Source organism: Pyrenophora tritici-repentis, chromosome 2 (assembly GCF_003171515.1).
Source record: "Pyrenophora tritici-repentis strain M4 chromosome 2, whole genome shotgun sequence".
In the NCBI taxonomy this organism is placed as follows: Eukaryota; Fungi; Ascomycota; class Dothideomycetes; order Pleosporales; family Pleosporaceae; genus Pyrenophora; species Pyrenophora tritici-repentis.
In genome coordinates this window covers 4,483,828-4,510,076 of record NC_089391.1, presented here as the reverse complement: position 1 = coordinate 4,510,076, position 26,249 = coordinate 4,483,828, and the positions used below count along the sequence as shown (strand labels likewise).

At 50.1% G+C, this 26,249-nt stretch overlaps 8 protein-coding genes across 8 annotated transcripts; 4 read left to right on the top strand and 4 right to left on the bottom strand.

The window, feature by feature from the left end:
• Window positions 1-241: 241 nt before the first annotated feature.
• On the top strand, window positions 242-630 carry PtrM4_071610 (uncharacterized protein; the record flags this gene model as incomplete). Its single annotated transcript, XM_066105951.1, has 3 exons — window positions 242-411; window positions 468-483; window positions 628-630. 3 exons carry the CDS (start codon window positions 242-244, stop codon window positions 628-630), a joined length of 189 nt encoding a protein of 62 aa, XP_065964578.1.
• A 935-nt stretch (window positions 631-1,565) lies between these two features.
• On the bottom strand, window positions 1,566-2,366 carry PtrM4_071600 (mitochondrial 37S ribosomal protein bS21m; the record flags this gene model as incomplete). The annotated part of the gene is made up of 1 exon (XM_001941536.2): window positions 1,566-2,366. The coding sequence occupies one exon, from the start codon at window positions 2,364-2,366 to the stop codon at window positions 1,566-1,568; it is 801 nt and encodes a 266-aa protein (XP_001941571.1).
• A 290-nt stretch (window positions 2,367-2,656) lies between these two features.
• On the top strand, window positions 2,657-5,068 carry PtrM4_071590 (PWI multi-domain protein; the record flags this gene model as incomplete). Its single annotated transcript, XM_001941537.2, has 4 exons — window positions 2,657-2,672; window positions 2,720-2,788; window positions 2,835-4,921; window positions 4,979-5,068. 4 exons carry the CDS (start codon window positions 2,657-2,659, stop codon window positions 5,066-5,068), a joined length of 2,262 nt encoding a protein of 753 aa, XP_001941572.1.
• Window positions 5,069-6,122: 1,054 nt separating this feature from the next.
• PtrM4_071580 (L-alanine-DL-glutamate epimerase and related enzyme enolase superfamily) lies at window positions 6,123-7,781 on the top strand (the record flags this gene model as incomplete). The annotated part of the gene is made up of 4 exons (XM_001941538.2): window positions 6,123-6,170; window positions 6,229-6,333; window positions 6,519-7,215; window positions 7,285-7,781. 4 exons carry the CDS (start codon window positions 6,123-6,125, stop codon window positions 7,779-7,781), a joined length of 1,347 nt encoding a protein of 448 aa, XP_001941573.1.
• Window positions 7,782-11,620: 3,839 nt separating this feature from the next.
• On the bottom strand, window positions 11,621-16,750 carry PtrM4_071570 (uncharacterized protein; the record flags this gene model as incomplete). Its single annotated transcript, XM_066105950.1, has 1 exon — window positions 11,621-16,750. The coding sequence occupies one exon, from the start codon at window positions 16,748-16,750 to the stop codon at window positions 11,621-11,623; it is 5,130 nt and encodes a 1,709-aa protein (XP_065964577.1).
• A 2,865-nt stretch (window positions 16,751-19,615) lies between these two features.
• PtrM4_071560 (putative ring finger protein) lies at window positions 19,616-21,577 on the bottom strand (the record flags this gene model as incomplete). Its single annotated transcript, XM_066105949.1, has 1 exon — window positions 19,616-21,577. The coding sequence occupies one exon, from the start codon at window positions 21,575-21,577 to the stop codon at window positions 19,616-19,618; it is 1,962 nt and encodes a 653-aa protein (XP_065964576.1).
• Window positions 21,578-22,464: 887 nt separating this feature from the next.
• Window positions 22,465-22,626, top strand: PtrM4_071550 (uncharacterized protein; the record flags this gene model as incomplete). The annotated part of the gene is made up of 1 exon (XM_066105948.1): window positions 22,465-22,626. One exon carries the CDS (start codon window positions 22,465-22,467, stop codon window positions 22,624-22,626), a length of 162 nt encoding a protein of 53 aa, XP_065964575.1.
• A 392-nt stretch (window positions 22,627-23,018) lies between these two features.
• PtrM4_071540 (uncharacterized protein) lies at window positions 23,019-26,117 on the bottom strand (the record flags this gene model as incomplete). The annotated part of the gene is made up of 3 exons (XM_066105947.1): window positions 23,019-23,027; window positions 23,051-23,830; window positions 23,880-26,117. 3 exons carry the CDS (start codon window positions 26,115-26,117, stop codon window positions 23,019-23,021), a joined length of 3,027 nt encoding a protein of 1,008 aa, XP_065964574.1.
• Window positions 26,118-26,249: the final 132 nt, after the last annotated feature.

The window sequence follows — 26,249 nt, the reverse complement described above, 5'->3', positions numbered from 1 at the left end:
ATTGTATCCAAGAGATGATAGGACGGCCCTCGCGTGGAATGCGGAGTTGAAGCGGGAGTGCTCTGGGGCACAGGCCAAGGAACTTCGTACTCGAACGCACATGTCCAAAGTTGACACATGGTCACCACACCAACACGGTCCACCACAACCGCAATGCCTATACGCTAAACCCTGTCTTTCGCTCCCAGTTCCGATAATAATTCTCCGTCCATCAATCTTGCTCGTTATTGTCGCCTTCATCATGACCAGAAAAACACAGGCGCCATCATGGCTGCCTACGGTTGCGCTGTTCGCCTTCTGGTCTTCCCTTGCGACAGCATTGAGTGGACAGGAGCCAATGAAGAGCATGGAAGAAGCGCGAGGGTATAATCCCGGAGAACCAATTCCAGTGAGCTGTCTGAACAGGACCATGTAAGTCAATTGATCCTACAACACGAGTTGTCTGCAGTGACTAACAAACTCGATAGAGAAACTGGTGAACACGTACGTATCTATCCTTTACCTCGCCAGCTGCAACCTATAGTGTGCCGTCTTCCTCGCACCTAGAAAGACAAAGTGCGCCACAAACAACGCTTCACACCAATCCAACGACATCAGAACAGCCAGACTAACAATCCCCACAGATAGTAGATGCCGCCGGTCACCTTCAATACATACCATTCCCCGTCTGCGCCGAAACCAAAGCCCCCCTGCAACTCTTCTTCGGCCACGAAGGCGAGATAAACTGTACAATCCCCTTCATAACGGACGAATTCTTCCACCTTCTCGAATTCTACATCCACAACGACGCGCCCCTTTCCTGCCGCATTCCGTCCAAACCACTACCTCCCTCAGTCTTCGAAAAAACGTACCGCGTCTCAGACGAGTCGACGCAGGAAGGTGTGCTAGGTTCCCAAAGCACAATGTACACGCCGCTTGTGATTGCGCTGGCGGGAACACTGCAACTGAGCCACTTGCACGTGGGGAATTACTTGAACCTGCTGGTGCATGCGAGTCCGAAGAGTGTGAGCAAGGGGACTGTGGATGCAGCGACGGCGTATAGTGTTAGTTCGCATACGCGGAATACAAAGATTACGATTGGGGATGAGTTGAATTTGCAGTTTAGCGTGCGGTGGTATCCTAGTACTACGCTGCCGCCGGGGTGGTCAGGGTATGGAGGACATATTTATACATCAACGCTGGTCTATTGCTTCCTCAGTGCCGTGGCGAGTGCGGCGGTTTGCGTGGTTTATTTTAGGGGCGTGGAGTTGCCGCGAAGGCTAAAGAGGTATGCGACGGAGAGGATGAATGGGGGTGGCAGGGGCTTTGGGAATGGCGGGAGTGGATATGGACTGCCGGTTTCTAATGGGAGGGTTGCGAGTATGGGGAGTGGGTATGGTTTGGGCGGATATGGCTATGGAGGCGGTGGGAAGAGGGTTGATTGAGGGATTTGATGTTTGGGTGCAGTGTATATCAAGTCGAGAAGCATTTACTGCGAGATTTGCGCAGATGCAGATATAGTGCAGAATGTATGTACACCCCGGTTGACTCTCCCAATATACAGGGCTCTGTCTAACGTGTCATATTTACCATCCCTTCCTCGTTAATTGAGTGACACGATGCGTGACTGCTTTGAAGCCCACCATGAACCTTGCTCTCCACCTCTCGGATGCCAACCGTTTCCTCTTCAACCCCCCTCGTTCATGGTATCTTTGCTTGTTGAAGTCCCTTTTGACCTTGTTTCTTGCCATCAAACTACCCAGCATACCAATCCCCCTCACAATATCCCGCCCACGGGAATTATCCAGATCCACCGAGCGCCCGTACGCGGGGTTCAAGCGGGGGTACTGAGCAAATATATTCTCCTGCTGGACAGCGAGCGACGCCGCATCAGACGGCTTGTTGGCAAGTGAAGGGTTCAGTATCGAATCCGGCGGCAAATCCATATCATCAAATGACAGGCTGGGCTTACGGCTCGGCCTCATGCTGTTACTGCTTGCGAAAGTTCCTGCGCCAAACAGACGAGGTTTGGATTGTGGGTTTGGCGTACCGCCTTGCGGCACGTACGACGGTGGAGCCCGATCTCTGGGTATTCCAGCAAAGAGACTGTCGAGACTTCGCGTGTCTTTTGCTTGGCTGGCTTGGGGTCGTGGTTGAGGTCTTGCGGCCTCGAACTCGGGCGTGTATTGGCCTTGTGGTCGCTGGGCTTCCGACTCGGGGATGAATTGCTCCTCGTCGGATTTGGGTGCCGGTTGTGCGGATGGCTGTGGGGTATTGGATAGCGCTCGTTGACATGTCCATGATGGTGTGGTTATCCGTTGTGCATACGGTATCCGTGTCAATGTGGAGGGGCGGAGCATGAGCTCGCCCAGCGATCTGGATGCCATGGTATGTTATCTAGGTGGATTACAGCAGCGACATCCAAGAGGTAGTTGTTGGAGTGTTGGTGGCCGGGCAATTGTGTGTGCGAGGTTGCTCCGATGAATGTGAAGGTCATGCAGTTGCGGCTCCCAAATTTGTCGGCGGGTTCGTGGTCCGAGCGCTTTTGTAGCTTCAATTCTGTTCGGACTTTGTATCTGTCGTTGCTTACCACAGCACGCGACAACCACTTGGGTTGTTTACTCTCTCACTTATCTCGATTTCTCCTCCCTAATTTGCGACCGTATAGCTAGTCGACATGTACGGCTATCCCGGTATGTCCATCAGTAATTGTGACGCGAAGCCAGCTAATCATTCGCAGGTGCCCCCGGCTACAACCGCCCCCCGGGCTTTGCAGCAGGTCCGCCTGGCATGGCACCACCTGGAATGGGTAAGTAGTCATTTTATATACATGAATATATGCTAACAATTCTCAGGTCCGCCAGGCGCTGCCGCACCCCCTCCCGGCGTCGCAGCTCCTCCAGGTGTCGCGAACGCTCAAGTCCCACCGACAATGAACGGACCGCGCGCTCTACCCTCAGGATGGCAAGCGCCTGCCAACATGCCCAACTTCAACTTCAACGCGCCCGTCATTCGCTTGGGAACGCAGGGAGGTCGGAGCGGAGCTGCTGATAGCCATGCAGGCGGACGGAGGGATAATGCAGCACCACCCGCTCGCCGTGGACTCGGTATGGATAGGGACGGCGATCGCCGAGACGGTCCCATGCAGGTCATCCCACCCAGTCGCGAGGAGATTGCAAGGACAATATTTGTTGGCAACATCCCCGATGGTGTTGGTGGTGATGAGGGTATGGAGCGCATTCTCGAGACTGCTGGAAAGCTAGCCCGCTGGACAAGGGCAACCGATGCGAACAACAAACCTCAGACATTCGGTTTCGCCGAGTTTGGGGACGCGCAGAGCCTGGAGACGGCCGCCGAGATCTTCAAAGATGTGCACGTACCTACGAAGCGCCAAAAGCCCGGCAAGGCCAAGAAGGAGGAAGGCGAAGAGGAGCAAGAGGTCGAGACCACAAAACTGCACTTTATGGTCGACGATGCCTCGATCAAGTACGCAGAGGAATGGAGCAAGACGAGAAACGAAGACGAGGCCACTGTCCAATTTCGCCTTGACAGTGCGAAGGAAGCACTTTCCCAAGTTCTCGCGAGCTTCTTCAACCCACCCAACGCGGCCACCATGGACTACGCTGGAGACACAATGATGCAAGATGCGCAAACCCAAGATGGCGAGGATGTGGAGGTCGCTTTCGTCAACCTCGCCAATGGGGAGGATGAGCTTGCGGATATCCCTGCGGAGATGCGAGAGATTGTTGCCGCTGAGATCGCAGCCTTCCGCGACCGTTCGAACCAGCGCGATCGCGAACGCCTGAGGAAGGAGGAAGAGGTTGAGCAGGAAGAGCGCCGCCGTAGTGGGAGGCGCACTTCGCCCCCTCCTTCTGCGCCTACTGGACCTGGCGGTGCCAACGGAGTGCCACTAGGTCCGCGTGCTGAGCGTGGAGTTCAAGGCGCACCGAGTGGACCTAAAAACTCCCAGTTTCCCCGCGATTATCAAGGTGGCGTAAACTTTGTCAACGGTGGTGCTATCAACAATGGTACCTACATTGACCGCGAGGATGATGATGATTCAGCCAGCGACTCTGAGCTTGAACGCCGTCGCCAGAAGAAGCGAAGTGAGGAGGCCGACGAAGCGTATAGGAAACAGCTTTCTCGATGGCTCAACACAGAGCGTCGTACTGTCGCCTCACTCGAGCGTACAAACGAGAACTTTAAGAACAAGGATGCGGAGCGCGAGAAAGCACGCGCGGAACAGGCAAAGTTCCTCCGAGAGTACGACGACGATGAACAAGCAGCTTCCAGGCGCGATCTCTACTACCGCGACCACAGCGATTGGATCCGTGCGCGCGAAAAGTATCGTAGTCAAGAAGCCAAGGAAGATGCCGCGGATCGGGACCAAGAACGACGTGAACTCGCGACACAAAAGAAGCAAAAGGATCATGCTCGTGGTCAGGCCGATGCATTCCTGGAAGAGCAGGGCGAAGAAATCATGCGCAAGGAGGAACAGCGCGAGCCCGCCTCACATTTCAAGATCTCTCTGGGTGCCGCCACAAAGAAGCTCGAACAGACTGCTGCTCCTCGCCGCACAGCTGCCGACGTCGAAAACCTTCTCGAAGACGAAGAAATTACCGATCAGCCCGGTACTAAGAAGCGCACTCTTGTTCCTATCAACTTCGATACCGCTGTCCGCGCCAACCTCACGCAGGAGGAAATTCTCGAAGGCCAGCGACAGCTTGCGCGCGACATTCCTACTGACAAGGAAGGCTTGTGGAAGTGGCCTGTCTCTTGGGATCATCTACCTGAGAAGACCATCGACAAGGACATCAAGGACTGGGCTGGAAACAAGGTTCTCGAGATCATGGGTCTACAGGAAGAAATGGTTGTCGATGTCATTGTGGACTATCTGAAAGACAGGCGCGGACCTCAGGCCCTGGTGGAGAACTTGGAAGGAGTGAGTATCTGGTCGTCCACCCCTCTATCTTTCACATGTTGCTAACAGTTTCCCTAGGCCCTCGACGAGGAAGCTGAGTCTCTTGTCAAGAAGCTCTGGCGTATTGTCATCTACTACAGCGAGACGGAGAAGAGAGGTATCAAATAAGTATGTAGTCTTACGTTCATACAGACAACGGACAGCATTGCGGTCTCTACGGGTCAACCTTCTACGGGAAATCTACGGTACGGGCGAGTGAGTATATGGGCGGTCTTCTCCGAGTAGCTATTGACGCGACGTAGGGTCCTCGGGATCTTGCATCACGGTACGAAAGTAGATAATGGGTGTGGAATCGATCATCATACCAGGTCCGTCCGTTCAATTTCAGTCGCAAGTACTAACCTACAGTGTTCATTCGTATGATGCTCACTCTATCTTGATGCAGGGTTGAAGTTTTGATCGATGAGTGTATATTGGTTTGTATTCACGCTCGTACACATACAGCTGGATCTTGATGTTCTACATCGAATGTTTCATGCTGCGGCTGGTAAGTGATGATAACCAATCGTTCACGGTAAGTCACGAGTAAGTTCCGTCGGTAGCACTACTCCTTCTGCACAACAGCGACCCCCACGTAGTCGGCCACTCGTCTCGTATAAACCTCCTCACGCGTCGTCTAAACCCAAGCTTCTCGGCTAAGTGCTTCAGCCCTCGGGTACGTAACCAAGCACACCAGACTAGGGACCCAAGACAACTTTGTAGAACCCTGAACGGAATTCATCCAGCATATGCTCACGTGTGAGGCAAATAAATTGCCCGAAACCGTCCATTCTCGTAGCCCCTAATTTTCCACTTTCCCCCATTGACAGGAAGGAGCGGGTCTTACTGACTGGGGGACTGGCGGAAGTGCTTTCTTCCACGAATGATGAGGGGCATTGCGGGGTTCAGGGCTCACGATGGCTGGAGAGGCAGCTGGCTTTGGGTCGAGCTGCCTGGGACTGGAGTGGAGCGGGTTACGTGGTTGGATTTTTTCGAACAGATAAATAGAAGTCCAGATCTCACTATATATCGTATCAAACTGAAATCCTTTCTTGTTCTTGTTTCTCAATTGCAACTTGTTGTATCAACTTGACAACGTGTCGCGGGGTACTTGCTATACTATTCCGAGCATTCCGAGAAACTCTGAGCAGCACGTTACACCAGCGTAGCGTTGCACACAATCATGGTTATCACTATCACAGGTGCGGAGACGAGGGATGTTCGGTTCCCGGTATGTATGAAAAGGAAGGGTTTTGGTAGGAACAGGTGTGCTGATGAGTGGATGGTAGACATCTCTGGATAAGACTGGTTCCGATGCTATGAATGCGGCGGGAGACTATTCTTCTGCTTACTGCATTCTGCATACAGACTCTGAGTTCAAGGGCCATGGCATGGTGAGTAGAATTGTTTCTTTGTACATGATGTGGTTGCATTGGGAGAGTTGTGGTGCTGGTGGATGTTGATTCCACACCACACCTCATACACCCCATCTCTCGATACAGTTTTTTCAACCACCACCCAAATGAACTACCCTCGCAAGAAGTTATGATATGCAACGCAATCTAATATATATACACAGACCTTCACAATCGGCCGCGGCAACGAAATCGTCTGCACAGCCATCGCCTACCTCGCCGACCGCATCAAAGGCCACACGCTCGACTCGCTCGTCGCAAACTGGGGCAAGACATGGCGCCACCTAGTAAACGACTCGCAACTCCGCTGGATCGGGCCCGAAAAGGGTGTCATCCACCTCGCTCTCGGCGCCGTGGTAAACGCCATCTGGGACCTCTGGGCAAAGTCGCTCGGCCAGCCCGTCTGGCGCATCGTCGCCGACATGACGCCCCAACAAATCGTCGACTTGATCGACTTCCGCTACATCACCGATGCACTGACGCCCGAGGAGGCGCTTGAGATTCTGACCAAGGCTGAGGCGGGCAAGAAGGAGCGGTTACAGGAGGCGTTGGATTCAAAGGCTGTGCCGGCGTATACTACGTCGGCAGGATGGCTGGGTTACGGAGAAGATAAGATGAGAGGGTTGTTGAAGGAGACGCTAGCAAAGGGGTACAAGCATTTCAAACTCAAGGTTGGAGGAGATCTGGCACAAGATAAACAACGACTAAGTATTGCACGGGAGATTATTGGCTTCGACAAGGGGAATGTGCTCATGGTTGATGCGAACCAAGTGTGGAGTGTGCCCGAAGCAATTGAGCATATGAAACAATTGGCAGAGTTTAAACCGTGGTTTATTGAGGAACCGACGAGTCCTGATGATGGTAAGTTCCCTTCTCTCCCCCTCTTCTATCATTCTATCTGTTGGAGACTTTACTAACACGCAAACACAGTCCTCGGACACAAAGCCATCCGCCAAGCCCTCAAACCCTACAACATCGGCGTCGCAACCGGCGAAATGTGCCAAAACCGCGTAATGTTTAAGCAATTCCTCGCGTCGGGCGCTATCGACATTTGCCAAATCGACGCCTGCCGTCTCGGCGGCGTAAACGAAGTCATCGCCGTACTTCTCATGGCCGCAAAATTCAACATCCCCATTGTGCCACACAGCGGCGGCGTTGGCCTGCCAGAGTACACGCAGCATCTCAGTACGATTGACTATGTTGTTGTCAGTGGCAAGAAGAGTGTGCTGGAGTATGTGGATCATTTGCATGAGCACTTTTTCCACCCTAGTCGGATTGAGGGTGGATATTATGTTACACCCATGGATCCTGGGTATTCGGTTGAGATGAAGCCCGAGAGTATGGATAAGTTTAGTTTCCCGGGTGGTGAGGGTGGATGGTGGAAGAGTGATGAGGCAAAGCCGATTTTGGAGGGGATTAAGATTTAAAGACGTGTGTGTGTGTGAGGGAGTAAAATTGCATGGGTGGTATGGATAGTAATGAAATGTATATTTTTGCCTCATGTGTGGGTGTTTTGCGGTAGTATGTAGCGATTTGACGCGGTATGCTCAGGCAGCGGTCTTTTTCTCATACTAAATCACAGTTCGGATAGCATCACCCATAGAGGGTTCGGCTATGATATTTGGATCAACTAACTCTACCACTCCCGCACAGCCTACTAAGCAGTCATATTATATCATGACAATCCTCATAGCTATATCATGAAACAGGGGAAATCTCACATGAACTGAGCTTGGATGATTTTTAGTACAAGATATGAGGAAGGCAACACGAACACCAAGTCATTCCACGTTGTTGCTTTCTTTTCAGAAGTGAAATTATTACTCCGCTTTTCATAATGTTGAACTGTTGAACATGTAGTTTTCAAAGCCGTACGTAACACAGGCGCGCCATATGATCATGTGTTTCATGTTTTCGGTATTTTAGAGAAGAGAATAGCGGGAAAACAGCCATTCATTTGTCATCTATGCGTTTTGGGAAAGACGAATATGAACTTTGTCGTAATAACTTTTCAAAGCGTGTCTCATAGAGTTTTAGACAGAAAGCAGAGAAGTTCCCATATCTCTTCTCATAGATGGTTTTCAAAAAGAGGAGGAAAGTGTATTAGAGAAGGTAGAAAGGAGTGGTAGGATAATGTTTTTATGCATCGCCAGCGCACGCATCATGTGTTTAGGAAATGATCTTCTCAAGTCCGACGGAGACATGGAACTGGTGGCCAGGTTATTACTGATTTTGAGAATAAGCGGTTTAGGAAAGAAAAGAACTCCATATTGTCCTAGTCAAAGAGTTTATTTTTTTTTGTTTCCTAGGGCATGTACTGGATGCGGATATAAGGGAAGGGAAGGGAGACAGACACATGGATGCACTGCCTTCACGATTTAATTTTGTGAAAAAGAGAAGAAGGTAGAAAAAATAAAGAAGGGAAGTCTGAGATTATAGTTCATACAATTTTCAATCCGCGCACTCAGACATTGATAACTTCATTTGTTGGTTTTTTAGGAGATGACTTCGCTGATAATTTCTCGCAATTGTTTTTGTTAGAGATTTTAAGAGCGGAAAAGAGAGGGAAACATCGCAGCTTTGTCGGGTTTTTTATAGGTGGACCAGGACAGGAAAGCAGAGAGCATTCCCGATGTACATGCAGCTTTTAGTATTCCGTGCATCTTGATAGTGATAGAGGAATGGAAAGTGTAGAGCTTGACGCTGAGTTTGTATGCGCGGCTGACTAAGCGGGCGGTCTGCGTGATGGTGGACAGAAGTGTGCAGAAGTGTGCGCACATACATCACAACAGATGAATCTAGCTTTTCGTTTCTAACTATAAAGGCAACGAGAAAACACGCAAGTTAATCTACTTAGAGGATATTTCAAAATTTTCAAAACATAACATATGTTTATCTATGTAAGAGGCCTCTGTTTTAGTCTGGCAATGTCTGCCTTTCTTCTTTCTACCTAGGTCGTGTCTTGGCGCACTAGCATGACGGGCTGTGAATATAAAAGATAGAGTAGACAGCGTGTTTCTATCATTACACTTCTTCTATATTCCTGAACTACTTTTCAAAAATCAAAAGCAGACGAGATCTATGTGCGGATTTTCCGAAAATTTTAACTCTACTATCCACACGTTCTGTTCCGCTTTCTAAAACTCCATCATAAGCTACAATAACTGTTCTAGAGACTAGTATTATATCTTAATAAAATCAGCCGCCCGAGCTCCAAAAACTCGTCTTTTACCGCATTTCGCATGACATGGAGGGTGTCAACCTGTATCGATCTCTATCTATAGCTTTCTCTTTTTCAACTCGCGGAAACTTCACATAAAATAAAAACCAGCTGGTATTCGTCAAATGTTCTTTTTGTTGAGAAAGAATGACTCTCTCAGTCATGGCATGTAAGTGTGTCAATTGCTAACTATACAAAGCTCGGCTAATATAGAGCGGTGTGGGTCATGTGACTTAGCATCCTCGTGACAGGTGACCGGAATATTCTCAACACTCCCCCATAAGCCGATCAGCTGTACCCACTACTTTGTATAGGTCTTGCAGTCGAAGCTTCTTCTCCCTTTATATGCTTCCACTGAACGCCTTGCATGCACTTTCCAACACTCCCCCAGAAGTGCCTTGTCAACAAGAATGAAACCTCCCTGTCACCCTATAGTGGCCGTTACGTTGCGAGTCCCTCAAGTAAAGTGAGGTATCGGCCGAGTGAAGAGTTGAGGAAAGAAGGTCGAGAAAGAAGGTCGAGAGAGAAGGTCGAGAAAGAAGGTCGAGAAAGAAGGTCGAGAAAGAAGGTCGAGAGAATTTTCGCGTTTGAAAATCAAGGTAGAATCGATATCACCAACATACCGACTCTCCCTCGACTCCTACGTGAGAGTCAGCGCTCCCTCAGCTTGGTACTCCCAGTACTCTAGCTGTGTACGCTCTCCTCTGTCCCAGCGCTCCCCCAGCTTGGTACTCCCAGTACTCTAGCTGTGTACGCTCTCCTCTATCCTAGCGCTCCCCTAGCTTAGTACTCCCAGTACTCTAGCTATGTACGCTCTCCTCTCTTGTTGTCCCCGCTCCGTTCCTCCGCTCCTGCCTCCTTGTCTGTGTCCTATTCAGGGCTCCAGACCCTAACACCCTTATTCTCCCCCATCGTTATATAAGCCTTTGCTTCTTTGCGTTTATTTAACGAAATCCTTTGGAAAGAAGATAAAAATCGATCGAGAAATCGGGTGGGGGTAGGTGGGTAGCGTTCGAGAGAGTAAAAAAACTTCGAGCACCGTCAAACGGTAGGTTTTCGAGTTTAAGGAATTGAAAGTAGCTGTCGAACTGTAGCTACTAGTTTAAAAAGAAGGTCTCGAAAGGTTACTATCGATAGGCAGGCAATTCGAGTTGTTTTCGGAAGAATCGATGGTTACCGTCGGTAGGTAGGTATTCGAATCGTTGTCAAAAGGTTGGTTGAAAAGGGATAGAGCAACCATTGCTCTCTTCGACTCGCGCGTCGGAATTGGGTATAACTCGCCCAAGGTATCTTCGAGACGCTCCCAGCTTCTCCGGACGATAGTCCATTTTTCTTCGGACTTAATACCCTTCGCGGTAGCCAGGGCGACGGCCCAGTGTCTTCAGGACTTAATACCCTTCGCGGCAGCCAGGGCGACGACCCAGTGTCTTAGAATATAGAAGGCGACGACCTCCTGGGTTGTTCTGGCGTAGACACGCATATACCAGCTTGCTGCCCATATCGAAGAAACGACACTCCGGACACTCACAATGCACACGCAAGCGCGTAAGCCGGGCTCATAACCTGTTGAGAAAGAATGACTCTCTCAGTCATGGCATGTAAGTGTGTCAATTGCTAACTATACAAAGCTCGGCTAATATAGAGCGGTGTGGGTCATGTGACTTAGCGTCCTCGTGACAGGTGACCGGAATATTCTCAACACTTTTCCTCTTTTTTGGATTTACCTTCTGCGTTTCAAAAATACTAGACGCCAAACTATGTCTAGTTTGTCTAAAACATTTACATGATGCCTGTTGGTAGGCCTTGTACGATCGTACGGGTGAATAACAACAACGAGGTTCTTCTGGTGACTGGTATTGGTATTGATCTTCTACGAACATAGCTGCTACGAAGGTACACCTAAGCTCTGCGCAAGGTGGGCCGAAGTCGGGCCGAAGTGTCAAGCAGCCGACGTCTCTACCGATACTCACGATTCGACATTGGAAGTCTTTTCTTTCTGGATAGCTAGTAACTCTGCTTGTATCGGTAGTGACAGTGTGTGTAGCATCAAACATCAAAGCTTGTCGGCCTCTGCACCCATCCATCTACTCGGACTGTCAGCTTGTTGCCGTCAATAAAGCGTTCAAGAGCGCGGTTTGGCGATGCCTTCGTGAAGGCGTCAGCAGGATTATCGTCACCATTGATCCAGCGGATCTCAGTGATCTCGCGACGCTCATATGATTGACGCAGCGCCATGATGTCGATCATAAGACGCTTCTCCTTCGTTGTTCCAAGCTTAACGAGGCACTCGTACAAGGAGTACGAGTCTGTACAGACAACCAAGGGAACCTCAGGTATTCTAAGTCGTTCTGTGACTATTCTTAAGGTAGTGGCAATAGCGATGCCTATATCAAAGCCGTTGACCATGCCATAAATCTCAGAGGCTAGTACGCTCCTTGTGACGCGCTTACATTTTGTAGAGCTGTAGTGGATTATGTTGCCTTGGATTGTGAAGGTGTTAGCGTCAATAGACTCGTTGACGAGCATGAGGACAAAGCCGAGCTGTGAGCTGAGGTCCTTGTTGTTGGCAAAGGAGCCGTCTACGAAGACCATCAACTTAGCCTCCGTGAGATTGACAGTGATGTAACGGAGGCCACGATCGAGGTTCTCTATCTGCCACTTCAGGCGCTTGTTGAGTGCCTTGATGTCCTCATCTGATGGTTGCTGCGCCTGAGCGGCGACGGACAGATCGAATGACGCCTCTGGTTGGCATGTTGATGCGATGTACGCTCCGCGGGCGCGCTGCTCTGTGTACTGTTGCGCGCGGTCGGGTGCCCTAACGTCCACAAGTTTGATCTTTCCTCCTTGTCCTTTCTGCCTAAGGTTCAGAATTGGTTTGCTAGCGTCGATCGTGAGTGTACATCCATTAAAATCCAATTGAATTTCTGGTGTAAGGACAGACTTTGGTTTCGATCTAAACTCTGCCTTCTGGATCTTTTTCTCTTCAAGTAACGAGAACGCGGGTGTCCCAAGCATGAGAGTGTCATCTGTTTGCATGCCAACGATGCCGAAGATGCTGGTGTCGCTGTTTGTGATTAACAGGCATGGGTCGTACGTAGATGTTGCCATGTCCAGTTCCTTGCAATGGTGCCCATGATAGGTTGTCCACCAGTGGACTCCTGCCTCTGCGATTCCATACAGTGGCTTGATCACATGGAGTAGCGTGCCCCTCGGATATCGTGGTACCAGCTCAGTAGGAAGATGTGCGAGTATCGTCCTCTTCAGGGTTGTCTGCGCCTGGGGATACGCCTGCGTGATATCACGGAGCTCTATGTTCATTCCGCGTTGTACCATCTCGGGCGCCAGCGACATGATCAGGCGCTGGCTGCATCGCTGGATGGTTGGAGATTGCGTCAAGATAGCCTCTTTGCCGTGGTCCTGGTAGCCTTGGATAACCAGGCGGGATTTCTCATAGGGCTTGGTTGTCTTTCCCTTGACCTCACGTACCAGGCGTGACTTGAAGATCCGGATCTTGCTGTGTAGCCTCTCGTCGTATTGCTCAAACTTGAAGACTCCACGACCTACGAGGTCGCTGATCTCTTGGTCATCAGATGCTTCAAAGGGTGCGCCTGGTGTTGTGATAACTCCATCGTTACGTAGCTTGATAGCTAGCTCAAGATCGTCCTGCTCCTTCTTGGTGATGTACGCGTGCCCCTTCCGCTTGTTCTTTGATCCTGGAGGGCGGCCTCTCTTGCGTGGTTGCACTGCCGGTGGTACTGCTACCGGCTCATGCGGCTCATTCAGCGCGTGTGGCGCATCGGGGTCGCTCCAAAGATGGTCCGGTCTGTAGTATGGCTTGACGACAGTAGATCTGAATGTTGTTGGACCATTGACCATATCGACAGTAACGTTGTGGCCGTCTATACTGGCGATCTTGTACGGGCCATTCCAGCCATCACTCTCTCTCCATACTAAGACTTCACTCTGGAGTGGGAGCGCGAGCATGTCTGCAGTGGCTGGTCCATTGCGGGTGTTCAAGGCGTCTGCAACTTGGCGCTCTGCAGTAAGCTTGCGCAGGGCTTTCGTCGCCTTTTGAATAGCCTCGCTGCGCCTAACCATTGAAGGTGCCGGCGGCGACTCTGTAGTCATTCGTGGGTATGCTCCAAAGACTAGTAGAGTCGGGACTAGACCATCGGGTCCAGCGGTGTCATTGACAGCTTTCACGGCCATTTGAAGGATCGCTTCATCAGACATATCGTCTTGGAGCTCGTCATGGAGTATATCCCATGCTCGGCGAAGTGGTGCGTGGTATCTCTCAGTCTTGCCCACCGACCAGTGAGCCTCTGTAGGCACCTGCTTGCATGTAACTCCCATGATCTTTGCCTCAGCACGGAACTCTGCGCTTGCAAAGTTGGTGCCTGCATCATGTGTGATGATGTCTGGTGGTCCTTGATACGTGTCGATCCATAGCATCCGCAGTGCCTGCCATGTCTCCTTAGCTGAGATAGCGCTGAGGAATTTTGCGCCTTGGAAAGCAGTTGAAGAATCAACCACATGTAATACTGGCTTGCCGCTGAGATACATCACATCCACCAGGATCTCATAGTTGAAGTGGTGATCATCCTTCAGAGTGAATTTGAATCGGCGCGGCGCGGAGCTGTGGAGCTGGCAGTGGTGGCAGAATTTAGTGACCTCCTCTAGGGTTCTCTCTTCAAAGTCGTTATGGCCAGCGTCCTTTAAGAGTTTAACTAGTCGCGTGACAGCTGGGTGTCCAAACCGGCGATGGAGCCGTCTCAGCTCTGTCTCAGTGAGAAACACCGTTGCTCTCTCTCTCTTGTTGAGATGGAACCATGGGTGTCCCCATTTGCGTAGAACAGGGATGCGTATCTTGTCCTGAACAAGCTCATCTGTAGTGTTATTGAAGTAGACTTTTAAGCGGTCCATATCTGCAAGGCACAGCAAGAACGGTGTAGGCGCCTCGAGCACTTCGAAGTTGATCTTCCCAATCTCTGTAGAGACCTGCACTGTTCCAATAGACGCTGTAGCCTCGCCTTTTCCGAATTTGATAGATGCTTTCCCAGCTGTAGATGTGTCTATCTTAACTGTTGGATCTTCTCGTGTGAGTGCAAGATACTGCTCTTTGCCAACTGTAGATACGTTGGCAGCGCCTGTATCCGGGAGGATACCTTGGTACAGAGATCGTGTATAGCGGTCCTCGAGCAGAAACTGCGACGCTGGTGCTGACGGCGCGCCTCGACCGTATATGTCGTCGCCAGAAATGTGATGCAAGAACGCCTGGTCTGCAAGGCATTGCTCCTTGAAGAACTGCTGCTCAAAGTATTGTTGTTCGCCAGTGCCGTCGTCATTGTCGTCATCCTCGCAGTCTTCCTCCTCTTTCCAGCCTCTCTGGTTATACTGGCTGGTGTGCTCAATTCCTTCGTACTCTGCAAGGTGTACTGAGAAGTCCTTGGGTGGTGGCGCACCTGTAAAATACAGCATAGAGAAGAACTGCGCACGGGCAGTCTTGCGCTCTTCGTCTGTGTGGTTTGTGGACCAGCATCCTTCCTTCTGGCAGACAAAGCACTTCTTCTTCCAGCGTGGCTTGAATCCACGGCTACTGTCAAAGCTTTGTTCGCCTTTTTGAAATGCGCCTCTAGTTCCGCCTCGGGACCCACCTCGGTTTCTTCCATTGCTGTTGTACCGGCGGTCTAAGTAGTACTGGTTACCTTGGTCTACCTCTGTGAAGTTGACAGAGGTAGTCATAGCGAGTGAGTTTTCAATCGAAGATCGTAGATCTCCAAATAGGACCTCGCATTCTAGAGACGGCCTGTAGAGCGCCATTGCGAACTCTTTAACGCCTCGACATGCTGTGATTACTGTGGTCCGGAGCGCATATTCTCCCATATACTGCTGCCCAAGCGCCCTCTGGCATAACTGGAGTTTGTCTAGCATAATGTCAAGGACCTCATGGAGTGTCTTGTCAGGATTCTCCCTATGGACTTTAGCAAAGGATGTCGTCGTCCAGTCTGCATAGTAGTGACTGTGGTTGACGTCCGTGTCGAAGTGGTTCTTAAGCTTCGTGTATACAGTCAAGAATGTATCTGTCCGCTGATCAACGAAGTGGAGGTAGTAGTCTTGCGCACGGCCTTCCAGGATCCGTGGAAAGACTGCATGGAATTGGTCTGGCTGGATGTCTGCGTGATAGCAGATGCTGTAGAAGATCTTCAATTTGTCGTCTAGGAGGTCGTACGGCTTCCCTGTGTATTTCTTCTCACGATCCCACATCTTTGTAAAGACATTGATTGTCTTCGGATCTAGTTTCCCATTATTAAACTCGATTGGGGGAACTGCCTTGTATGGGTCTGTATCCCCTGAAGGTATAATTGGAGGGACGCTCGGTCCCTTTGGGCGTTGTGGGTATGCTGGCGTGTATTCGCGGAATCTGTCAAAGTTGTTGTACGTTAAGCGAGGTTGATGACTTTGCTGTCGCTGGTCCGCCTGGTGTCGCCCGTCTGCCTGTGGTGTCTGTTCAATTGTCTCTACAAGCGGATCTGCTAGTTGTTGGCTGACCTGGGTACGGGTGCGGGTCTCGTCTTGGACATCGGTTTGTTGATCCTCTGCGTCTTGGTCTCTTGCCCTTGCAGAGGTTTGGCTCTGCGCTCGACTCGCTGTCCCTACGTTTGTAGGTTGTACCGATCCCGTAGTGTGTCGTCCTAGTAGCCTCCGCTGTTGCAGCATATACGCCGCTGACCGCTCGTCGAAGGCAGTAGATTGGAACTGATCGTCCGGCCACTTCGGACAATCCTCCTTGTGCAGTAGCTTGGCCACAGCTTCGCTTGGCGGCATGTTAACACGGCCAGTGTACACGCCCTTAAAGCGGAGGATCCGCTTTAGTTCCTTAGTATACGTTGCATGCGCGCGCATAAACATAGCTTCAGTCCAGCCTTCAAAGTCCTGACAGAACTCACCAAAGAGCTCTGCGTCTGCTGTTGGCCGGTCTGTGTAGTCTGCGATCGCACGCGCAATGTACGTTGTTGCTGCAGTTCCGTCTACCTCGTCGTCTGGGGCTTCGATCTCATCGTCCCAGATCTTTGGATCAATGTGACGCCACTCTCTTGCCTTTAGGTTTGTGGTCCCTAGCAACTCCTCTCGTGTGAGTGTACAGCCTCCATTACTGCTTGCTGTTTCGCTCGCCATTTGTTGTTGACGCGTGCCGTGCTGGCTGCGTTCGCCAGGGATACGTCGGTTGTCGTAGATTGTTGACGTGTGCCTTGCTGGCTGCGTTCGCCAGGGACTCGTCGGTAGTCGTGGGTTGTACACGGGTCAATGGCGCGACCAAGTGGGGGTCGGTGCGTGTATGGACTGCGTCTGGGAACGCTCTGATACGGCTGGAACGGTCGGTCTCAAGCCGGATGAGACGCCTGATACAGCTAACAGTGAACTTAGCACAGATAACTCCGCCGCTGATATAGGCGATCTAGGGAACGCGCGGGGTTATAGGATCTGTCTCTTCTAACCTAACTGTCTGTGACTGCCATGCAATCACTGATCAGTGTTGGTAGGCCTTGTACGATCGTACGGGTGAATAACAACAACGAGGTTCTTCTGGTGACTGGTATTGGTATTGATCTTCTACGAACATAGCTGCTACGAAGGTACACCTAAGCTCTGCGCAAGGTGGGCCGAAGTCGGGCCGAAGTGTCAAGCAGCCGACGTCTCTACCGATACTCACGATTCGACAATGCCAAATGTTTTCCAATTCTCCAAGACGATGTCAAATAACCCAGGTGTTTATACTGTCGCTTTTGAAATAAATATTTAAAAAAATGGGAATTGAGGTACTATGTCTCTTTCCTGAAAACTGCCACTTATCAAGAACTACGCAAATCCAGAGGAACTTTCTAATGTTACAATCCGCACAGAGCACATGTAATCAGGATGTACCAAGTTTATATACATTTTTATATCGGCTGTCGTACTGTCTAAAGATATGCTAGGTATTTTCTTGTGTCTCTGCGAAGTCCAAGTGTCCTAGCAATATAAATTGTTACGTTTCTTCCTCTACTTCTTTCCCTCTAAGCACACCCGCAGAACCCCAAACAATAAAAAAAGAACTTCCCACGGCTTATTTGTCTTAAATAAAAATAGGGACAACGACCCATGTCATTCTCTTCCTTCTTTTTCTGAAAATCTTTTCTACTTCCTGGTACTGCAAAAGGCCACTAAATGCTCCAAAAACAAAGTAAACTAGCAACCAGTATATGTTGTTCCTCTTTTCGTCTCTGGAGATACTAAAAAATGCTCTTCTGGACCGCGCTGCTTTTGAAATAGCGATACAGGTGTGTCATAGGAAAACCTCTGGGTAAAATCGAACATTACACCTGCTGTTCGAGGCCTTCTACAAAACATAAGATCAAGCCCATGTCTGTCTGTCCAGAGAAAAACGGACCTCATAAATGAATTGAAACAGAAATCCAACACCTCTTATGGGTCTATTCCACCACCGAACACGCTACTCTGTAGCTCTCTCGTTGCCACCGCCCCACAATCCAATATAAAAGTCCCTTCTTTCTCCCTTCCAGTCTCTTTCTTCTATCTACTACTTCAGTCAAATTTTTTAAAACAAGCATCCAAACAGGATATGTTTCCAGTCCTGTCTCTTCTGAAAATGGCCTGGCTTAACCTTCATGGTCTTTCCTTCTTTCTGAAATTTCTACGTTCTTCCTTCTACCCACCACTATGTTCGAAATTACCAAAAATCAAGTCTCTTGGCGCGATGTTCCTGGTCCTGTCTTTTTCTAAAAAGTTACTCACTGGAAATAACATGGTGTTCTTCTCTTCTGAGACATTGCCTAAATCAAAATCTGGGCTGTATACGTAGATGTCTCTGTTCTTCCCACCTTTTCTGTCAAAATTCATGTACGTTCGTTCGAAGTTCCCGGTCCTTTCTCTTCTATAAATGTAACACCGAAAAAGACATGGTGTTCTTCTCCTCTGAGACATTGCATAAACCTATCCAAATAGACCGGATGAGTGTCTCTGTTTCTCCCACCTTTGAAAATCCTACAAAATACATTGATATCACGCCATGTTCCTTCTCTCTGCTTCTCCAAACTATAGAAGCAGATCTTAAATTATGCTCAGACGTCACGATGTCTCTGTTCCCGCCTTCTCTCTTAAAAAGATGTTCGACACTAACATGTCTTTTCTCCGGCTCCTCTGTCCCTAAAGTCAGAGAAGCAAAATAAATCCAACCCGGGTTTTGATCATGTCTTCTTCCTGCCCAGCCCTCAAAAATATCCTTCACACTCGTGATGGTTTCGTCCTTTTCTGCCTACCTAGCTACTTAAACACTAGTATATTACCAAAATCATCCTAGCTGGATTCTTATGTTTCTTGGGCTTTCAAAATCTGCCTCTAAGTCTGACATGTTATTAGTATAAAATTGGAGAGTCTATTAATACCTGCTGGGCCTGCCCGCTAGTTGGGTAAATGTGTATAAAAGCTGTATGTCAGGGCTATACTGTTTCTCTTCTTTTATTCAAAAGACGGATCATACTGGGAGATGGAGGATTGTAAGAAAGCAAAATCGATGGACAGATGGCGCTTCTCTTTTCGTATGAAAACACGTGAATAGCCGCAAAATGTCTCTTCTGTGATTACCAAAAAAAAGCGATGGATCTTGATATGTTGTGGGCACGAGATTTGATAAAAAGTTGGTTAGCTGAAGTGGATGTTGCTGTATGCTATTGTGAAATTAACTATTTGAAAACGTTGGGAACCAACACCATGACCCCCTCGTGGTGTGATATGGAAATACATAAGAGACGGACAGAAAACCTACATGGGATATGATAGCCACGAAAAAAAAAACGTCCCCAACTCCCTCACCATAACTAAACAAGAAAGAAAGAGAGACAGAGAGAGAGAGAGAGCAACGAAAACACTCAATGACTAGCATATACGGTAAGTCCTACCCCGCACTGTAAAAAGTTTTACTGATAATTTGGGTATCAAATCTTCAAGTTCTGCCATCCCCACAACGCCAATCGCGCTCCGACATCAAACAAGTACGGAATCCAAAACGCTCTCAATCCACGCTTCCCAAGCGCTCCTCTTCAGGCCCAACACGCCCTTGCCCACAACAGCGTCTTCCTTGCCAACCTCCTTCTGTAGTCCCTCCTTGGCGACCTCACCCTGGGCCTCCCACCATTCAGCCTCGGCCCTTTCCTTTGCCCTCTTGACAACCCTCTCCTCATCTTCCACGCGGTACAAATCACACTTGTTGCATTCACCACACGGTTGGCCTGGTCTCTCTCGGAAATGGCCGCAGAAGTGCTGGTAGCCTTCCTTCGCTAGACCTTGGCGGCAGATGTAGCACATACTGTACCCACATAAGCAAACGAGCTTGTTACAGCCTTCAGATTTGACGAAGCCGAGGTTACATTGCGGACAAGTGCGTTTTACGGCGTCGGTGGTTGCGCGCTCGAGGGTGAGGCGGAGAGAGGTGAGTTGGCTGGAGAAACAGGTATGGGGGTCATGCCATGGTAGGGAACAGGAGAGACAGGATGTGCGACGGCAGGTTGGTGAGAGACATTGGAAGCGTAGACCGCGGCGTTTGAGGTGGACGCGACGGAGCGCGGTTCGGAAAGGTGCGATTACAGGGAGGCTGAATGTGACGGCGACAAAAGTGTAGAAGAAAACAAGGAGAAAAATAATGGCCTGCGTAAGTTTGAAGAACAAGAATTCGAGTAGAGGCACCGAAGCTAGCGAAGCGACCAGAGTGGACCAAGGTTTGAAGCGTAAGTTGACGACCAGGTTCGCATCAGGAAGCGCGAGGTCATCCAACTCGGCATAAGGGCAGAATGGACATTGTATGAGAGGCAGCTGCGATTTGTTAAGTGCGTCAGCAGCAAAGCGTTCGTGGAGCTTCGCAAAGTTGTCTTTCCCATCCTGTTCTTCCAAAAGAGCACGTCTGACAAAGTCGAGTGGAATGCATCCCTGGCACTCATCGCGACCATCTGTCATCGGCGCTATGCATTTCAAGGTGCAGAGATCGGGGTTGATGTTGCGTGCCCATCCCTGGTCGTAAAGTGCTGCGTTGATGGCGTGTCGTATGCAGCGGAAGCAAATGTAGTGGGCGTCCATATCGCATGCTGACATTTGCTGCAGGGTGTTCGGTATAAAGCAGCACTCGCAGTCGTACATTTCGCCTTCCCGCTCAGCCTCCTCTTCGTTCCACTGCATGGCCAAGTCAAAGTCTTGCCGTAATTGCTCTTTTCTGTATTTTTCGTGTTCGGGCACTATGAGGGCATTGTAAAGCTCCTGATTCAGCTCATCGCTCTTCGTCTTGACCAAAAGTGGCATAGGTGGGCGGTTCAGCCTCTCGTCGGCAGGCGTCCAGATGATGAGGGGGTGATCGCTCGCTGTAGGCGCCTTCCGTCGCATCAGAAAGTTTGTGATGCTGGACCTCCAACTTCTGCTTGACAGAACCAGCAGCGTCGGTCGGGCGTGTGAATAACTCCAATTATACTCAGCCAACACTGCCTTGATGGTAGAGTGGCTGAGGCCTTTGAATTCCTGGTATAGCGCCTCTTTTGCAGCCTCCTTGTACCGCCGCGACCGGAACTTATCCTCCAAGGCAAGCGGCGCACCTCTTGTGTCCCTCGGCGCGTCTTCCTTTCGGTACTTGTACTTGTGCGCTGTGTCGCGTTGCTCCTCCTGCTCTGCCGGCATCCTGTACCTTCCCCGTACATATTTGTTTCCATGCTTCAACAGCGTCTCCGTCACCACTTGTAGCCTGCTCTCCTCGCTAAATGTCGACAGCATCTCTCTAAAGACTTCGGGTTGTATGTTGGGGAAAATGTCCGTCAATGCCTGGAGTGCGGCGTTGAGATCGCGCAGATCGGGCTCTTCGACGCCATAGTTACTAATCGAAGCTAGCGAGCTCGTTGCTTCCTGAGTATTCGTCGATGGACTTCTGATTTTGGGCGGTCGGACGAGGGAAGAAAAGACGGTAGACATGACGTCTGCAGGCGTTCAACGCCACGGCCACGAGGTTTGCCGGGCATGCGATGTTGCGGGTCTGGAGGTGGACAAGTGAAGGCAGGATCAAATATACATTAAAAATAAATAGCGAAGGTGCGAAGCAGAAGAGTATGGCGCCAAGTCGTAAGCATGGTGGTGTGCTCGTTGACGGCAAAGCGTCTACACAACTACAGTAGTTAGTTATGCTTCCGAGCCATGACGCGTAATGCCGCCAATCATCGTCGCATGGGCACGTGAGCCACCAACCTTTGCAACCACCAATTCACAAAACTCACCATCTCAGCCTACTCACTACGAATGGCCGGGATGCCTTGTGCTGCCACCCGATTAGTCTGACGACCCGGCAATGCTGCTATCACCATTACCACAGCCATCTCACCATCAAACCAAGCGCATCACGCCTTCAACTTATTCCGGGTACAAGCATCCAATGTACGCCAAACATCTACCATGGTTACACGGGCTATGGACATTGTTTCAAACGGGCTTGCCTAAACAACTTCAACAATAATGACAATCTTCTTCGTCATCGTAGGGTTATCAGGTATCATATTGGACCGTTGGATTGTGTTGTTCAAACCGAGACCGAGACTTATCTTGACGAGAAAGACGCCATTGAAAGAACAGCTGGCGACATCGCAGACGGTATTGCATCGTCAAAAAGCAACCATGACGTAAAAGTCGTGAAAGAAGGCTAACAGGTCCGCGCCTCTCAGCTTTTCGAAATGAAATAGGGGCAAGGCCTTAAGCCCGTTCACCAATTACCGCAACTGTAGTTCGGTCGAATACCCTACTTTATGAAAGGTTTCAATGTCGGGGGCAAATTGAAGAACATAACTACTCATCAGGAATCGTTGTGCAAGATGGTGAGCTTACTTGAGGCGCTGAAGATAGCGGTCAAAAGCACGGAGGGAGGGGCCGCCCTGCTCTTGTGTGATCAACAAGGCGGGCCGCTGATTATATACCAGGCTAAGAAGGATGGGGATTTCCTGCCGAAAGAGAACATTGAAAGGCACTGGAACTAAGCTGAACCAAACGTATGCTATTCAAGCCATGTTCTGGATGCAAAGAGATGACTTGTGATATATAACCCATACAAACAGCACATATTTCAAAATACACTCATATATAGAACCAGAACATCGCAAACACTACAACAAACATCAGCTAAGAAAAGAGAACCACCAAACCACCTACTTCGGCACATCCGTAGGCGCCTCCCTCATCCACTCCCAAGTAACCATTACCCTCCCCCCTCTCCCTCGTCCCCCAATACTTATCAAAAACATCCGGCTGAATATCAATATCACTAACATTACACCCCTCGCACCGATCCCTGACCACAAACTCCATCTCTACCGCCTTCCCCCCACCCGAATCCCCAATCCACGCCTTAATGCCCTGATTACACAACGCACTACCCGCACTATCAATCCCGTTAGATCCTACCCTACCCGCGGTGAACCAATCTTTTGCAAAACTCGATTCTCCAATTTCGCGACCCATGTCGAATAACTCCCAACTTATAGCGACTGCTAGTTCATTGGAGGCCATGTTGGGTTCGGCACATGCGCCGAGGCCGGGGTTGAAGTAGGTTAGTTGACCGATTTGGGGAGAGGCGGGTACAATGTTGGGGGCGACATAGCCGGTTGGGATGGGGAAGGCGTAGGATACGGGCCAGTTGCGGGATAGTTGGGGTCCGGTGTAGATGGGGGGAGTTGCAACAGCATTGGCTGGTATAGTACGTAGACTGGTGTAGTTGGCGGCTTGAGTGCTGTAGGTTAGCATTGGGATGGTCCAGTCTGGCGGTGGGGTAAATTTGTGGTGGGATGGTAGTTTGCCGATGCAAGATGATGGTAGGGGTGTTTCTGGTACTGCAGGGCATGCTGCAACGGTCGTTTTGGGGGGTGTTGAGAGTGTTGGGGAAAGGGCGTTTGTCGATGTTGGAAGCGGAGGGGTAGAGGCAAAAGCAGTGGAGGGGGCAGTAGAATCGGGAGTCGGACTCGTGATACCATGCTGTTGAAGAGTAATCGACAGCGACTCGGAATTTGTCGCGTTGCTGAGCGCAGACGAGCCTGTGACAGAGTCCGCTGCTGGTGATCCGCTCGAGTTCGCAGTCAAATTGCTCGCCCATCCAGCCATTGCACTTCCCATACCAGATGCCTCACTTCCACACGTATCCAGATTGCCAGCGTAAACATCCTTAACCCCACAAAGCTTCTCCAAATCCTGCACCAACTTCTCCCCCCATCTTCTGCAAATTACACACTTCCCCCACCTTAGTCTCCAAACTCTCCCACTCACTCTTCGTGTCGCACTTCCCGCCCTGAGTCACAGGCGGGAAACTACCATCCAGCGTACTGCAAATTATCTCATCTAATGACTTGCCCATCTGCAGGTCTTTCTGTGCCGGCATCGGCGTAAGAGTACTATCCTGGTACGTCTTGACGTCAAAACACATCTGCACGGCCTGAAGACGCAGCTGCGAGAAAGCTTCCCAGAAAGTGAGTTTTCTTCCTTCAGAATCAGGCAAAAGAGACGCAGATGGGCTTTGACGGCGTACATGGGGATATGTGGGTGCAGAAGTCTGTTTCGGAATGTATGGAAGTGAAGTGGATGATGTTTGTGTGGCTTGGTGACGCCGATGAGGGTTAGTGGGCATAAAGGTGACTCGTCTCCATGGTGCTGCGTGGCGTGGGGCTGCGGCATTGCTGCTTGGTGTGTGGAGAGGCGTTCTTGTGGCACTTCCCTTACTTTTGAAGTCAATCATTGTAGATAGGTGTACCTTTGTCGTCAAATCAAGTGCTTTCGACAGTAGATCTCCAATGGGTGGAAGGTCAAGCCCTCTACGGGCTGCAGCATTGTCATTTGACGTACTCAGGGGTGTGGTACTAGTCTCTTCTGCTCCGCTCTTTGTCTCATCGTTCCCGGTCACAGTTGGCATTGGCGTGATAGATGGTAGAATATGTCGGTTCCCCTCGCCGATTGGGTTGAAAAGCAAAAATTGTCGCAGACGCTGGAATTTATCCCATGACGGGACACCCAGTCGCGCTCCCGCAGCGCTTGACGATGCGGATAAGACAGAGGCGTCCGTGTTTCGAGATTGAGCTGTTTGGGTCGTGTTCGGAGGACGTGTTGGTGTTGGGTCCGGGGTCTGCGATAGCGTGGCATATGTCGATTCCAGAGGATTAAACCCAACTTGCGCGGCTGATTGTGAAACTCCTGTATCTGAGGTGCTTTGATCCCTGGGCGATGTTGGAGACTCATTCGTAGGACTCACGTTGTTTGACTCTTGTTCTGACTCATCACTCGCTGGCTGCACGGACGGGACAAAGCTTTCCACGCCCGCTGCTGCCAATCCGGAGGTGTGTAATGTACTCGTTATCGTTGTCGTCAGCGTAGTTGTTATTGTAGTGGTGGTATATTCGTCTTCGCGTTTTCCATCTTCATTAGCATATGCGATGCTAGGCTCTCCTGCTACGATCGCTTCCTGTGCTCTATTGAGTATCAAATTTACGTCAAAGGCCTCGTCACGTAAACCGATATATCCGCTTCGTCCAACAAGGCTGTCCTCTATAGTCATCGTGGATACGAGTTGAGGGGCAGATGCAGAGCCGGCAGCGGATGAGGGTGCTGATTTGATCGAACTTGGCGAGATTTTTGGAGAATGCGTTGAAGACTGCGAAGCCGTTGTGCTGGAGTCGAGGACAGAAGTCGCAGACACAGTACTCGCTACGTCGGTCTCTGGACTGGGAGCCATGACAGTGGCTACTCCCGGTGTCGTTGCTATCATTGATGATGTGATCGGTGCTATGCTCGTTTTTGAGCTCGGATTCGACGCTCTGAATGGGTCTTTTGGGCAGTGACTTCCAAAGGCACCCGAAATACAGAGACTAAGGAGGATGACAACAACAATAAGCAAGACCACAAATAAAATGCCTACCCCAAAACATAACCCTTTCTTCTTGACAGTTCTTTCAGGCATCTCGGATGGTTGTTCGTTTATGTCAATATTTTGAAATGACTCGCTCCCGACGTGTTGGAACGTGGGCTCCAGAGCCGGTTGTTTGTCTAGCAGCTCCTTTGCCTTCTTCGATCCTGGTAAATCGAGACTTTCCTCGCGATCAGACCTGTCGAATGTCGGGACCTCCCTCGATTGTCGTCGTACGTGCTCCTCTACCACAGTACTGTGTGAGTACCACGAGGCTTCTTGTTCGTCGGGGCCTTTGCCCGCTTGAGCCTGTGCTTGTGGTCGTGATGGGAGTGGTTTATCGTGATCAGACCTAGAGCTGTATTTTGGTTCAGCTAAGAACGGCACGTCGCTGTAGCAGCTGGTTCTATCAAGATCAAACGCCGGGATAGTTGGTGGTTTGAGGGTTTGCGCAGTAGAGGTTTCAGAACTGTAATGTGGCAAAGGGTGTTGATCCTCTGTGGGTACGAAGTGCTTTATTGTCGATTTCCTGACACCCGTATTGGATTTGGAGGACAAATTACGATCTAAGCGACCCAAAGGCATGGATTTGTAGGTAAAATGAGGTAACTCGATATTGTTGGTGTCTTCGTAAAAGCATCCACACGGCAGTGGATACACAGTTGATACGAAGGAATACTTGTACGAAGCAAAAGAGTAGAAGAAGAAGGTGTAGTT